Source organism: Balaenoptera ricei, chromosome 7, assembly GCF_028023285.1.
Source record: "Balaenoptera ricei isolate mBalRic1 chromosome 7, mBalRic1.hap2, whole genome shotgun sequence".
Lineage (NCBI taxonomy): Eukaryota > Metazoa > Chordata > Mammalia > Artiodactyla > Balaenopteridae > Balaenoptera > Balaenoptera ricei.
In genome coordinates, this window is record NC_082645.1 from 59,923,765 (window position 1) to 59,940,002 (window position 16,238).

At 36.4% G+C, this 16,238-nt stretch overlaps 1 protein-coding gene across 7 annotated transcripts in view; it reads right to left on the bottom strand.

The window, feature by feature from the left end:
- Window positions 1–16,238, bottom strand: part of METTL8 (methyltransferase 8, tRNA N3-cytidine) — an 85,766-nt gene that overhangs the window by 23,665 nt on the left and 45,863 nt on the right. For 6 of the 7 annotated variants that reach the window (XR_009504118.1, XM_059927252.1, XM_059927246.1 and 3 more), the window contains exon 4: window positions 8,554–8,645. Coding sequence is in view for 6 of the 7 variants with exons in the window: in XM_059927252.1 (XP_059783235.1) it covers window positions 8,554–8,645 (92 nt within the window). In the remaining variant the exon portion in view is untranslated. Of the gene's footprint in view, window positions 1–238; window positions 374–8,553; window positions 8,646–16,238 lie in introns of those variants that run through there. The other variant, XM_059927251.1, reaches the window with a different exon arrangement.

The following is a 16,238-nucleotide window of genomic DNA, read 5'->3' on the forward strand; positions in this document are numbered from 1 at the left end:
CGACAAATGTCTGTGCAAACTGGTAATCAAACAGGAAATTGTGGAATAATAAATGACATAATCTTAGAGCTAGAACGGTCCACTGAAATAATCTACTCCAACCCCCTTGTTTCACGTTTGAAGAAAGGACACACAGAGAAATGAACCCACTTGTCCGGGTCCTGCAGCCCTGTCACAGCAGAAGCAGGACCGTATGTTCTGACTCCTGGGCCATCCCGTAACTCCATTCTTCACCCACCTCCAGAGGCACCTCTTCTTATTGACATCTCCTAATATGAAGCCTTAAAGAGAATTTCTGATGCAATTTAAAAAGAGATATGCATTTTGTGATGTCATCCCTTCGATTACCCTGGGTCCCAGCATCAGGGTTAGGTCAACAGCCTCAGACCTTCAGGCAATTCTTAGCTTTCTGCCTCTTTCTATCTGCAGCTTAAATTTGTATAATCATTAATTCACTCACTTTCTCACTCACTCACACAAGAAACATTTCTTGGATACTATTACATACCAGACCTAATCCCTGGGTTAGGAATTACTTTCACCCAGTGTAGACATGTGACATTTCTAAAGTGCCTTCAAAAAAATTTAAAAACCTTCCATTAATATAGAATAATTTTCAAGACTTAATGTTAGGTGAGAAAGCAAAATGTAGAACAGTAAGTATATGATGCAACTATTTATTAGAAACAAAAGAAGAAAAAAATTCATGTGTGTACATACACAGAAAAACAGTCATGTATGTATATACACATATTTACTGCTATATGGGCAGAATACTTCTGGAAGGATAATCACATAATTAGTAGTACTGGTTGCCTCTAAAGAGTGGAACTGAGTGGCTGGGGACCAGAGTTTGAGGAAGAATTCTCATTTGAATTTTGATCCATGAGAAATTACAATCTATTCCAAAAATAAACTAAAACTAAAAACAACAGACTCATTTCTTTGAGAATTTTAAAGAAGCCCTTACCCTCAGAACAAGCAGTTGCCTATAGTCAGGTTTGTCTCTGTTACAGAACCCTGTCCTGAAGCCCTTATATTTTTTCTTTTCTTTCCACTTTTATCTTTATGGCCTTGTACAATGGATCTCCACCCATCTGGCCACAAGACTTCCTTCCCATCAGGGCTGAATTGTATCTGGCAGCAGGACTGCTAGAAAGACAGAAACTCCCATCTGTATTTAAGGTCTGAGAAATGAAAGTAGATCTCTGTAACAAAAGAATTATGTGATGTTGAAGTCCAAAACATGCTCTCATCTGCACTAATGGGAGGAAGCCTATTTATCACTAATCTAAAAATGCTGTATATCTTTAAAATAGTTCTAGCTCTACTTTTAAAAATTGGAGTGTACCTGATATACTGTGTAAGAAAACAAAACAACATTCCAAAAATCAGACTCAGGAGGAATTAGGAAACCGTCAAATTTCCCCAGGGTCTTCTCGCACCTTCTCTTCTTCCTTTTATCTTAAGATCTCTCTTTGTAACTCACTCTATGTTGGTAAAAGATTTTTCTGCTTAATAAAAAGTGACCCACCTAAGAAGACCTATATTTAGTCAAATCTCTAGCATTTGAGTTTCCAATACCAAGTTACTTGTGAAGTGAGTTTGAACCTAACTATAAGTAACTAGAATGTAATATAAGTGATTAATTTGTGGGAATATCCCCCTCGGAATTAATTGGCAGGGGAAGAGATAGACAGCAGGGGAGTAACTTGAAAGAAAAGATGTTCATAGCAGTGCTATTTATAATAAGACAAAGTAGAAATAACTCAAACAGCCAGCAACATAGGAATGACCAAGCAAACCATGCATGTCAAAACAGAGTAATCTTATGTAGCAATTAAAATTTAAAGGATAAAAATATTAAGAGAAAATATTCACACAGAATGGTCTATACACTGACTGCAACTCTAAAATTTATTTTATATTCATTTATAAACATCAGATGGAAATTTGGAGTGATGGTAATAATTTAACGATTATTAGGTAGTTCTTTCTTTTGCAAAGTTTTATCTACATCTTACATGAAGATAAAGAATCTTGGTTGAATTCTTCATTCTACTTGCCCAAAGAGTTTCCTCATTTGATGAGGGGTTGAATTAGAGCAGCGGCCCCCAACCTTTTTGGCACCAGGGACCAGTTTCGTGGAAGACAATTTTTCCACGGAGGTCGGGGGGTGGGGGGAGGGATGGTTCAGGAGGTAATGCGAGCGATGGGGAGTGATGGGGAGCAACAGATGAAGCTTCGCTCGCTCACCTGCTGCTCACCTCCTGCTGTGCGGCCTGGTTCCTAACAGGCCACGGGCCGGACCCCCGAATTAGAGTATCTCTATGTTTAAGCTCTAAAAAGTCTATGTACTTTCCTATTAATTCCCATGAATTTATGAAGAACATTAAACATTCAGTTTTACAAACTGCAAAATCTTGGATCAGATTGCTGTCATAAATATGAGCCTGTACTACTGTTTAATTTCTACAGTTTATAAAGAAAATGAATCTGCAGTGAGGTGACTAGAATCTGGTTCAGGTACCAAATATACCAAGCACCTAAATTCAACCCTAGCTTATCCAATCTTTAAAAAGGATCTGAGTACTATTAAAAGATGATGGTCAAGGTCTGCTAATATATACGCTTTCAAGCCTTTTTCAAGTATTTCCCACTCAGGAATTAGGAGGAAAAAACCAAACATCACATAAATCATTGTACCAATAACAGCAGCACAATAGTACATACTACGTGTTTGTGCCAGGCACTATGTCAAATGTTACTTGGATTTTTTTTCCCATTTAATCCTAATAATACCTCTCAGATAGACATGTTCTTCCGATTTACAGACAAAGAAGTTCAAGGTCAGAGGGGATAAAAAAATTTGCCCAAGGTCACCCAGCAGAGCCAGGACCTGAACCAATTCTATCAGACTTTATGCTCTTAACCATTATACTATACTGCCTTCCTAACACAAAATCAAGATTAACCCCCTGCAAAATATCTCTGAAAATAATGTTTATCTGATTTTGTACTTTCCTCTCATTATGAAGCATCAAGCTGAAATTAAAACCTCAGTATGACTTATAATCAGTATAACCAAATAGTAAAAATAATGCTGATTGGAGTGAACCTACATAAAGACAGATCAGAAAAACAGACTTAATTAAACCCCATTTGAATTATATAAAAAATAAACTATGCAAGATTGTATGATGAAATTATGATGAGCAACAGGAACATAAAATGCTCTATGAGAATGGATGGGTTTGTGGGACAGCAACAAAACAGAAACAAAACAGGATAGGCTGGGATAAAGGCTAATGAGCTGGAACTTTTTTTTTTTTTTTTTTAAGTTGTGCTTTTAGCAGTACCTTCAATCAATGCTGGCAACTCCACAGTTCCCAGTAATGTATAACAGCTTCTGAGACCCCACGGAAGCTCAATCAAACTCATAATTATGGCTATGAGACAAGGTAAACACCTCCAGCATATAATTTAATTTCCTGAACTGCAAGAGTATCTGTGATAACAGGGGAATTGGAAGAGCAACTTTTCTGACCATGAGTGAAAAATTTAGTTTAATCTTGCTGTTCACTCAACTCAAGTTCAGGCCAAAAATGATAAAAGATTATAGTGTAGAGAAATCTGCCCTGTCTTCATCTTGTCCAACTGATTTTCTAAACAGGTATATTAATGATCAATTTTTCTTGGAGGAGAAAATTTTCCCTTTACTCTCCAAGGTTGCCAATTCAGAGTTAATTGCTCTCTGCCAACAGCTGTAAAAGGGATGTAGTGATCTGTTTAACCACAGCCAGATGAAGCAACTTTTCAATTATTCATTTATTAAATTCAATACTGCTGAGGGGAAGAAGGACTATGACACACTAACCATACTTAAATATTCAGAATTCACCCTGAATCACACTGAATATAACTAAGAAATTGAATTAAACCATGTATATGTATCTGACATATATGATATGATTAATATGAATTATGAAAATTTATTCTAAGTTGCAATGTAACAAAAGGCAATTTAAAGCTATTTTTGCACAGCAATTACACAAACACCTGAGCTCTCAAAGTTGGAAATTTCCACATGTCACTGATAAAGTTAATTGTCTAATAAAAGAAAACTCTTAAAGTTATGAAATTTAAAGTATACTTCTAAGAGCAGTGTATGAAATTAACAACCAAAGCTGACCTACAAACAAGTACCCTAAATTTATCAGCACACAAAACTTTTAGCTACTCTATTTTTTTTTTCTCACATAGGACACTCTCAAGTGGTAAGGTATTCACAAAGGAAGGTATAGTGGAATTCTCTTACTATTTTCCTTGACATAGATAACTCATCCTAGGTAGATAGTTATTTACAAGGGTATTTTAAAGTAAAAACAGCAGCTGCATTTGTTATTAACTTTAAAAAACCCATTACATTTGCTAAATTACCAGCTGAGATATAACACACTGGAGATGTTTTTAGGAAATTATAATCATGTTAACTCAAAAACTGCCAAATGTATCTTTCTCATTTCTCTGAATTAACCTGCTTTAAAAAGAAATCTGAGCTATTATAAAATTTAAAATAAATTACCAAAAGGAAATGTGGAATTAAAACTCATTAATCTGGGCATCTAATTGAAAGAAATATTGCTAATGAGAGCCTGGATGCTTTACATGTTAATCACAGGAATGAATATGTCAACCATTGTACAGCAAAAGACTGTCTCATTTGTGATGGATAAGTTCTTATTTTCAGAATTGTGAGGGTGTTTCCGGACTTCAGTTCTCACCAAAGACTGAGACAATAGGTGACAAATGGGAAATGGGAGTGACAGGAGAGACTGACACACAGAGACCAAAAGAAACTTGCCAGAGAGTTGGCCAGCATGGGAGAACAACCAGTATTTTCTCCCAGTGGCATTAAAATAAGTAAGATAAAATCAGTAGACAGTGCTCATGCCGTATACTATTCTGCAAATGGAATACTTTATGATGGGAGAAAACTGGCTCTTTCAAAGACTTAGGACCCACCTGGATAAGAAGAGATGGTGATTAACAGGGGCAGTGGGAGAAGAACCGGGTCACAGCTTCCTTTGGGTTTTCACAACGTTTGGGAATAGAGCTTTTAAACGGATCTATTCACCTTGACCCATATTCATCAGAGACATTAGATTTCCAATTAGAAGCCTCACCTAGGCTTCTGCAGACTAGCAGGTCGATGATCCCTGGTGGAGACTGGACTGGGTGTCTGGGTAGGTATCTACTCTCACTGTAATGTCCCGTCATTCAACACAGTTCCTCAGGACAGAAGTTTTCTTTCTTTGCCATGCTCAACTGCTGCTCTGTGCAACCTTGCTTAAGTGTGATGTAAGGGTCATCCTCACTGGGTGTGTTCCTCTCCTTGTAGCAGTTCTCTGACATGCGTGAAGTCCACTGCACTGAGTGGGGGGGTGGGGGGAGGTAGGAAGGGAGGACGCAGAGGGGTCCCAGCGGAAGCCTTGATCACTTTGAGTCATTTTAAAATGAACTCTTTCGTTTTGTGTCTCCACGGCAGCCAGAAAACTTGCTCAGAAACAGACTGCACATGCTAATAAGCAAACCAAATGCTTCAAAGCAGTACCATCAGCCCTCTTCAGCCTGCTTTTCCCGCTTCTATAGAGAGAGGCCAGTCACCACCTTTCTATTTCAGTCACATTACGGTTCTGTGGGAACTGTCATTTTCCTTTACTGTGGTTTCCAAGGCCTGAAAATAACCTTCTCATTAGCTTCACTCAAGTTCATTGTTAACATAAATAGGCCAAAATAGGCAGCCACGTACAGAGCCCTTTAAGGGAACATTATCAGCACTGCTCATCTATTTATGTTCTAAACAGAAATACTCAAAAGAGCATGAATAAAAAAAAAAATCCTTGGTTTTTCATATTCTCAGGAAATATACTGTGGATCATTTTTAACTTCCTGGAAAAGAATTAAGATGACTGATATCTTTTAATTCTGTTCAGGCTTGACTCTCTCTGTCACATCCAGGTGGCCGCTAGCAGAAGCTTGAGTAATGTGGAAAATATGTCTGTGCAGCTGCTGGCAAAGAAGCAGAATTATACTTCCTCAGAAACAGTGTGACGGAGTTCCTGCAAAGGAATGCAGTGCGGGCTGATCTGGGAGCAGAACTGCCACCGGTATGCACTCTCAAATCCAGCCCCAGCGCTCCCTGGCCACATCCCACTCTGGGACTGCATGGCTGGAGCTCCTAAAAATAGAATGGTTCTCCTGTGGACCAGGTGCTCTTCTTTCTTGTCTATCCTCCAGGACATATTCATGCTTACAGTAAGGAAGGAAAACTAGCTCTGAGGGATAACAAATGATGCCAGAGCATAAGACAGGGCCACACTGCCCCCTTCACTGGCAAAGGGCAGCTCATGAGGGCTGTCTCATTAGCTCAAGTTTCAACAGCTACCTTTGCTTCAAACCTTAGCCTCAAGTGTGGACTAAAGTCACCAGAACAATAGTTAACTACCAGTGGGATTAGTGCTTTTCACTACGCTTGGCTTGCACAGAGGAATGCAAACATCTTTCTCTGGGGAGTTTCAGGACAGCTGATCAATCTGGAAACAAAATTCTATCTCAGGGGTTGGCAAACTTTTTCTGTAAAGGGCCAGACAGTAAGTAGTCTGTGTGGGCTACCTAAGGTCCTTGTTGCAACTACTCAACTCTGTAGATATAGCTCAAAAGCAGCCATGGACAATGTTAACAAATGAGTATGTGTTCCAATAAATCTTTATTTATAAAAATAGGCAGTGGGCTGGATTTGGCCCCTGGCCATAGTTTACTGCCTTTCATTCTATCTAACAGGTACACTGACAGTGCTACATGAGTGATTGAGAAATGATGATGACCAGAACCAAGTTGTTCTGGCAAAACTAACCTATGGTATTAGAAGCCAGAATAGTGGTTGCTGTTTGTAGAGCCTTAGGGGTTTGGGAAAGTAATTGGGACAGAGCATGAGGAAGTTTCTGGGTTACTGGTAATATTCTGTTTCTTAAAGTGGGTGTTGGGAAAATTCACTGAGTTTTATGAAAACTTATTTATGAATTGTGTTAATTTCTATGGGTATCTGGTACTTCAATAAGCTGTTTCTGTTTTTTTTAAAGAAAAAAAAAATCAACCTGTTTTAAAGGAGAAATCATTTAAGAAAAAAAAGGTAGGAAAATCCTCTCTAGAGAGTGTAAGTGTTGGGCCAACTGCCTGTCGGTTCCCAGCTATGCATTGAGAAGGACAGAGGCCAAATTTTTTTTTAGTGTGCTTTTTAAAAAAAAATTTGTGGTAAAAAACACATAACATTTACCATCTTAACCATTTTTAAGTGAAGAGCCCAGTAGTGTTAAGTATATTTACATTGTTGTGAAACAGATGTCCAGAACTTTTTCATCCTGCAAATCTGAAACCCTATACCCATTAAAAAACAACTCTGTGTTTCCCCCCGCTCCCCTCAGCCCTTGCTAACCACCATTCTAATTTCTGTTTCTATGAATCTGACTACTTTAGGTACCTCATATAAGTGGAATCATAAAGTATTTGTCTTTTTGTGACTGGCTTATTTCATTAAACATAATGTCCTCAAGGTTCATCCAGATGATAGCATGTGACAGGGGTTCCATTTCTTTTTATGGCTGAATAATATTCCATATGAAGAGACCACATTTTATTTATCAATTTATCTGTTGGACATTTGGGTTGCTTCTACCTTGTGCTATGGTGAATTGTGTTGCTATGAAAATGGGTGTGCAAATATTTCTTCAAGACCCTTTCAATTCTTTTGGCTATATATCCAGAGGTGGGACTGCTAGATGATATGGTAGTTCCATTTTTAATTTTTGGAGGAACGTCCATACTGTTTTCAGTAGAGGTTGTACCATTTTGTAATTACTCTAACAGTGCATATAAGGGTTTCATTTCTACACATCTTCACCCACACTTGTTATTTTCTGGTTTTGTAATTGTAGCATAGGCCAATACTTTAGAAGCCATTTTTGAAGGTTGGCAAGGCCTTACCTAAATTAAACTCTAAATATCAAAGGCCTCCAAGAAAAGTACCTCAAATCCTTATTGAAACTTTATGTTCAATAAAAGACCAGAAACATTTTGATATGACTTTACCTTCTTTGCTCAAAGTTTTTGAATCTGTTGAATATTCCTAGCAGGTCAAGTGCACAACAGCATACTAAAAGATGCATAACCAAAGGAAAATTTTTAAATTATGTTTTCATATCTTGTTTGAAATGCCACCCTTATGTATCTCCCAGAGAAAGCAATAATATGACTATCGAAAGAGATTATACTTATAGGGTGAATACATAATTTATTTCTTTAACTTTGGTTCCACTACACTGGAATAACTGGGAATTCTCCCAAAGGAACAAGTAGATTAGCAAAGGTAGAAGCTAAGAACTCTCTAAAGTAGTGGCACGATTAGGAGGAAAAGAGACTGAGGTGTGAACTGAATCAGTGGAAGGGCAAACAGGAAAGCCAGGCTCCAGGAGATACAACATGTAGTTGCTTTACCTTGTTCTTCCAGAAGGACTCGCACAGCTGAGTTTTCCTCTACTTTTTTTCTGGCTGCTTCTTCTTCTTCTTTTGACCACTGCATGTGATCCCTTTCAAAAAATGAAGATTATAAAACATGCTTTATAACTGAAGAAGGCAGAAAAAGAGTGACAAGGGATAACTCTTTCATTCTAGCTTAGTCAAAGGCAAATGACACAAACAAATTCCAAGGCCAATGAATACGTTTTGTGTCAGATGTTCCTTGTGACAGTGCCGGTGCAACCCTGGAGCGCCTACAGTTCTTCTAACTCTGGGTGTGTTGCAAGCCCCAGCCACCTTCTGGAGATAACTGCTTAAGTGGTGTCCCAGGAGCACCATGGTGCATGTTTATCTGGGTGCTGGTATGGTTTGCTGTGTTTCATTCTAAGGCTAAATTTATTTGCTTTTCTGTTAATTTATGAACAGGGAATTCTTTAATAGTTTTTTCATACTCCTTTTGTACTATTCTTATTAGCTGCCTTAATTTCTGTATATGGATTCATTTATGCTTAAATGATAGACTACTTGATATAGCATATAAGAAGGTCATCTTTCTAAGATCTGGCACTTTCTATAAGTATTTTCAGTTTCAGAATTTACTCTATGTGAAAGAATATTATTTCCTGCCACCAAAATATCTTTCTTGGAATAGAAGCAACATCTTTATAGAAAAAAGGTGATTTTTGTTTTGTTTTGTTTTTTATAAAGCCTATGTTTCTTTTTTTGCAATAGGTAAGACTATAAGTAGGTGATGTAGTTTCCTGGAATAAACCATTTTTCTTAACAATAAAGAAATCACATACCCAAAATTCAAGTCTGTTGCAGTAGTCTAGGAGTAATGAGTCCCAGCGCTAAGGTGGTGGCAATGGGAAACAGAAAGGCAGAGTAGAGGGAGAGACACTGAAAGAAAACTATAGTTATAACCTGGAGATTAACTAGATATTGAAGGGAGAAGAATGAGAGTCAGGAATGATTCCAAGGTATTAAAACTGAGTACTGATGAAAGTGGGGGCAACACTGACAGAATAAGGAGTTGCTTTGGGTGGAATGATGATAAGCTCAGTACTATTTTAAGTCATGTTTATGCAATCAGATATGAGAGGGTATATTCCAGTGACCTGGCTATAAATACACCACTGAAAGGTGAGAAATTACATTTAAGAAGGATCAAAACTGGTATAGTGAAGTTCCCAGGAAAAGTATATGATAATGTAAAAATCAGAGTTTCACAGATGAAAATTTAACCACTGTTATTTCAAATAAAACCCAATCATTTACAACCCAAATAATCACTAAACAGCTTTATCACTTGCTTTAATGAATGAGATTAGAACAAATTTTTGCTTTGACTTAATATATGTGAGCAATCACATACATAACTTGGAGCTGATAACTACATTTTATATTCTGTACCTATAAATATATAGAGAATATTATTATATGACAGTTATGACGTTAAAGGCAATAAATCACTTATTGAAAAAATAGTATTACTAAGGCTGGGCACAAGTTTCTCATCTATGAATTTCTAAAAAATATAAGAAGGAAAATAGAACAGTCCATTTCCCTGTAAAAAAATCAAGCTCTGAGACAAAGAGAGCGTATATGGTTTTCAGCCTTACGCATTTGTTTTAAACTGTTAGTTTAACTTGCTTCTTTCTGAGTATTTAATAGATTTAGTTATTTCTTAAATTGCTCTAACTTCCTTACACTGTTTTTTATGTTGCTTCATTTTCTTAACTGCTAGGTGAGGGGGATATTATACCCTTAGCCCCAAGAGAACAGATTTTCCACTGTACAGTTACAGAATCCCCATAGAAACCTATAAAATGTTTCTACTATATTTATGGGGACTTCCTCCAGACCAGCTGCTTTATGGAGGTTCTTATATTAAGAGTCTGATTCATGTATACCCAAACCCAACAGACAGCAGTAAGAATCATTCAGGTTTATAAGTAACAAATACAATTACAATAGAATTTAAGCATAGAGACAACTAACAAACAAACTGAAAGTAATCAGGTATTTAACAACCACCACCACTACCACCACCACCACTACTGAAGGAAGAAAATGGTTCATACTGTTTGACTTGCAAATTATACTCTGGGAATTTATTGTAACGAAGCCACTAAAAAAAACCCAGAGAAGTTCTGTACAGAGAAGTATCTGTACAACAGTATTTACTGGAATACCAAATATAATAGCAAAAAACTGGAAACAACCTCAGTGATAGGATAATGGAAAAAGTATGGTAACTCAAAGGAATATTATACAGACATTTAAAATGATAGATATGAAGTTTATGCAACAACATGGAAAAGTATATATGAAATAGCATGAGGTTAAAACAACAGATCCCCAAACTGTACATGTATTATAATCACAACTATATAAAGTAATATACACACTGGGTGAAATAAAAACAATTATAGTAGAATAGTGGAATTAAGAGTAACTGCCTTAAAATTTCCTTAATATTGTAAAGCTGCTTCAACTAGAGATAATCTTTTTAAAAACCATATTTATAAAAAAACTATACTGCATGTTTAAGACATATAACAGTGGTCATTAAAACTTTATGTTATCCTTCTTGGGGGAAAACCCAGCAATCTTTATAATAAAAAAGAATATATGTTTTCTTAAAAAAAGAGAATTGAGAAGAAAATATAAAATATGCTGAATATTTTTCCTGAAAACTTGAATTTGAGAAAAAGAAATCTTAAAAATAAAAGATAGGATTTTTAGTAAGAAATTTTCACACCAAGGCTAGTAGAATTAAGTCGTAATTTTGGAGTGGCCATGAGTCCTATGACTTCAGTTCATATGTGTGCATGTGTGTGTGTGATTTCATATTCCTTCTACATGTATAGTGCAACTGAATGATGATTCCTTACTTTAGCTTTCAGTTGATGGCAATAACAGTCTAAATAATCATGCATTTGGTTTGGTTTTGAAAAGTTAAAACACACACACTCTCTCCCCAATCATTTAGCTTGGGTACTAATGTTTTTGAGGTTCCTACTTATAGAAAACTGCTGAATGTGGTGTCACTTCCTATTATAATTTTTAACAATCAGATATAAACCAAAGTACCCAGTGTAAGCTATGCAGATAAAATGTTTTTCTGTCTTGTCATTTATTGTGTATGAAAAAGTGTCATTATAGAACAAAATTTAAAGACAAATTTAACAAATGTATTAGGTGCCTAGTGAATTAAAAATAAAATATTGTTAGGTAAAAGGAAGAAATAAAGTTTATTAGTTTCACCTTAAAACTATTTCAGTAATCTTTAATTCCATAACAAAGTCATTTTATTACATAGTTACAATTATATTAATAGAAAAATTTAAAGAGAAAAAGTCTTACCTTTCGTTTAAATATCCTAATCAATTAACAGTTCTTAACTTTTCAAGTTCTCTTCCTGTATTTATGGATACACACACACACACAAAAACACTCTTCTACATAGCTACAAAATCTTCATAATTATGGCTTAAAACTGCTGTATAGGACTTGTGATTTGCGCCATGACAGAGTACCTAGAAATAGGCTTATCCTTCTGCTATAAACAATAATAAAACTGGATTAAATAGTATATAAAGCAATTGCTTTTAGGCACTGGACTACACTTCAGACAGCACAGGACTGTGATCCTTAAAAGAAGAGAAACACAAAAGGTCAGCTCCCACATTTACCCTGGCTTTCTGTCTGGGACATGTTCTAGACTGTGGTGCAGAGGTAGAGCCCAAGCAGAGCCTGGCTGACTCACTGAGTGGCAGTTTTGTGAGTTGAGAAGGCAGAAATCAAGATTCAGAGCTGCTGAGATGGTGAGACTTTGTGCAGCAGAATACTGAACAAGAGGGGGTTGGACAAAGGGGAGGGCCCCTGAAGTCTGCATAGGCAGTGCAGTGCTTGGAGATACTGGAGTTCTGGCTAAGCCAGAGCGGAGAGACCTCTCTGAACACTTCAGGTATTCAGTTAAGACCCCAGAAATGCCATGCTATAGGAATAAGAACCATGCTAGATTCAGAAAATATCAAAATAATTTCACCTGAACAGCACCTAAAATTAAATCTGACTTGACCAAGAAGATTTGGCAATAATTTAACCACTTGCCAGGAAAAAAAACTCAACACCTTTAAAGGAAGACAACATAATCCAGATTTCACATAAGATATCACCCATAATGTCCACCATATAATCAAAACTTTTAGCATGTGAAGGAGGAGGATAACATATTACCCTTCAGTAAATATATTTTTAATATTCTATGTGACAAAATGGGAGGCATGCAAAAAGCTGCACACTGAAGTCTGATGACTGACTTGTAGAAAAGTACTTGTATGATTGTTTGCATTGTGAACTAAATTATATGCTTTTTTCATGGAATGCTATTTTTACTTGAAAGAGCAACTGTAGACAAACTATAACTATTCAGACTTGAGTATTCGGCATCTTAAAAGTAAACAAAATGAGCCTATCACTTTAAGAAAAGAAAAAGTATTTGCTGTCAAAGATAAATTTTGTGCTTTCAAGGAAAAATTAGGATTTTGGAAAGGTTGTGTCCACCACCATGAGTTTGATAGCTCCCAATACTTAAGAGATTTTTCCTGATGGGAATAATGGTGTATTAACAAATGTGATTTTTGAATATTGTATAATGAAATGTGTCATCTGAATCTACATAAAACAGGGAACTAAACTTTCCAAATTATCCATACATGATGTCATAAAATGATGCATAGGTTAAAAAAAAAAATTCAAAATATAAGGTGTGGGCTTCCCTGGTGGCAAAGTGGTTAAGAATCTGCCTGCCAGTTCAGGGGGCACGGGTTCGAGCCCTGGTCCGGGAAGATCCCACATGCCGCGGAGCAACTAAGTCCGTGCACCACAACTACTGAGCCTGCGCCCTAGAGCCCATGAGCTACAACTACTGCAGCCCGCGCGCCTAGAGCCCATGCTCCGCAACAAGAGAAGCCACCGCAATGAGAAGCCCGCACACCGCAACGGAGAGTAGTCCCCACTCACCGCAACTAGAGAAAGCCGGCGCACAGCAACGAAGACCCAACGCAGCCAAAAATAAATAAATAAAATAAATAAATTTATTAAAAAAAAAAGTATAAGGTGTAACAATGGATTATAATATAGCACAATACCAAAAGTTCATTGATATGGTTTCATATTCCATATTGCAACTAAGAAACTGCTGCTGCTGAGATTTAATGTAGTATCAAGAAAAATATGGGGGGGCTTCCCTGGTGGCACAGTGGTTAAGAATCCACCTGCCAACGCAGGAGACACAGGTTTGGGCCCTGGTCTGGGAAGATCCCACATGCCGCGGAGCAACTAAGTCCGTGCACCACAACTACTGAGCCTGTGCTCTAGAGCCTGTGAGCCACAACTAGTGAAGCAAGCCCGCGCGCCTAGAGCCTGTGCTCTGCAACAAGAGAAGCCACCACAATTAGACCCCCGTGCACCACAATGAAGAGTAGCCCCTGCTTGCCGCAATTAGAGAAAACCCGCGGGCAGCAACAAAGACCCAACACAGCCATAAATAAATAAATAAATAAATATTTTTAAAAAAGGAAAGAAAAATATGGGGAATTCCCCAGTGGTCCAGGTCCAGTGGTTAGGACTCCTGCGCTTTCACTGCCGAGGGCCAGGGTTCAACCCCGGGTCAGGGAACTAAGATCCCACAAGATGTGGGGCACAGCCAAAAAAAAAAAAGAAAAATATCTAAAATTATCTTAAGACGCTATTATAAAACTCCTCTCTTTTACAAGTACATATCTGTGTGAGGCCAAATTTCCTTCATATAATTCAACCTAAACAACATTACACAAAAGATTAAATGAAGAAGCACATATGAGAATCCAGCTTTTTCCATTAAGCCAGACATTAAAGAGACTTACAAACATTTAAAACAATGCACTCCTTGCATGATATTTTTTGGAAGCAAATAGATATTTTCATGAAAATATGTAATTTATGTTAACATGTAATGAGTTTATTATTGTTGTTTTAAAATGAATTAATATTTTAATGTTCAGTTTCAATCTCTAATATGGAACATATCAATAGATATAATCCACATAAACAAAAGGTCTTTGGGGTCCCCAATGATTTAACAGTGTACAGGGGTCCTAAGACCAAAATGTTTGAAACTATTGCTCTAAAATAACATACAAAAAATAATCGAAAGATGTATAGCCAAAAAGCCAGTAGGGAAAAATAAAAGAACAGATGAGACAAAAAATAAACAGAAATATAACCAGATTGTATTAACTTACAATGCTACCAGGATAGGGTGTTATCTTAAATTTCTCTCTCTCTCTTTTTCTTTCTTTTCTGGTGTTATTTTAAGTAGCTCTAAAAAGGTACCAAATTGTTTTGATTTGTATTTCTTTTACTGTTGTATATTTTCCCATATGTTCACAGGTACTTCCTTCTGGGTCAATCTTTTATGTCTGTTGCCTATTTATCCATATAACAAAAGGTTTTCATGCTTCTCTAACAATATAACAAATATTCAAATGTTAACCTTGATGTATGGCAGTGGAAAGTAATTTATATTATCGATGTCTCTTAGTTTTTGTATTAGTAAAATAAATGTAATAGTTCTCAAAACAGTGTACAATTAAGACTACATACTTTGAAATTATAATTATCCTATTTCATCAAATCTAAGACACCATTATTTTCTGTACCAGTAAGAAAGAAAAAAACACTTCCAATTACAATTGTAAGATGCCATCAATTTTAAGAAATGCCATGACTTCACAGAGATGTTAATCGGTAAAAAAATGTCTCAGATGGATAAAATATAGTTGTTATAGGTAAATCAGAGAATAATTGAACTAACTTCAATTAAATCTTTTCTACTATTGACACTAATTTATATTTCTGAGTCCTGGCTTTCCACTTATCTTTTTTGGCCGTAATAAATATTTCAGTTGATTATTTTTATTAGTAAATCAGTTTCTTACTTAGGAATGAATGACTTACAAAAGACACACAGAAAGAACCAATGCCTTCCCACTTCTGCATACAAGGGAATAGAGGTCACAGCTGCTGGAAAAAAAACAATATTTACTTCTCTCATTAGACATTTATTGACAACCTATATCTATTAGGCACTGGGCTGTGAACTGGGGACACAAAAATGAAGAAGATTTGGTAGAACTCAAAACTGTTAGGAAGATGAGGAGTTGTAATTGATTATTAAAGAACAAAGACTTTATCAGATAGACAGTAAGATGGGAATATGTACATGGGGTACATATGTACATAGTAGTATTTCTTTTAAAAAAATCAAAATTCAAATAATACTAATGCTTATAAAAAATACGAAGTTTCATCTCTACCCTACTTCTTATCCCCACGTCCATCCCTGAGAGAAACAGTTATCAGTATGATGTGGACCTTTCCAGACATTTCTCTGTGTATATAAAAACAAAGATATGTATATACTGTAGCACACGTATAGAAATTCCTTAATAAAAACGAGGCCATACTAGAGATACTTTTCTGCAACTTGCTCTTTTTGTTTAATGACATACCATAGCCAACTCTTGATATCAATACACATGGATCTCTCTTATTTTTATTAACTGCTACATTGTTTTCCAATGTATGGATGTAACCATATTTTTTAATGGCTT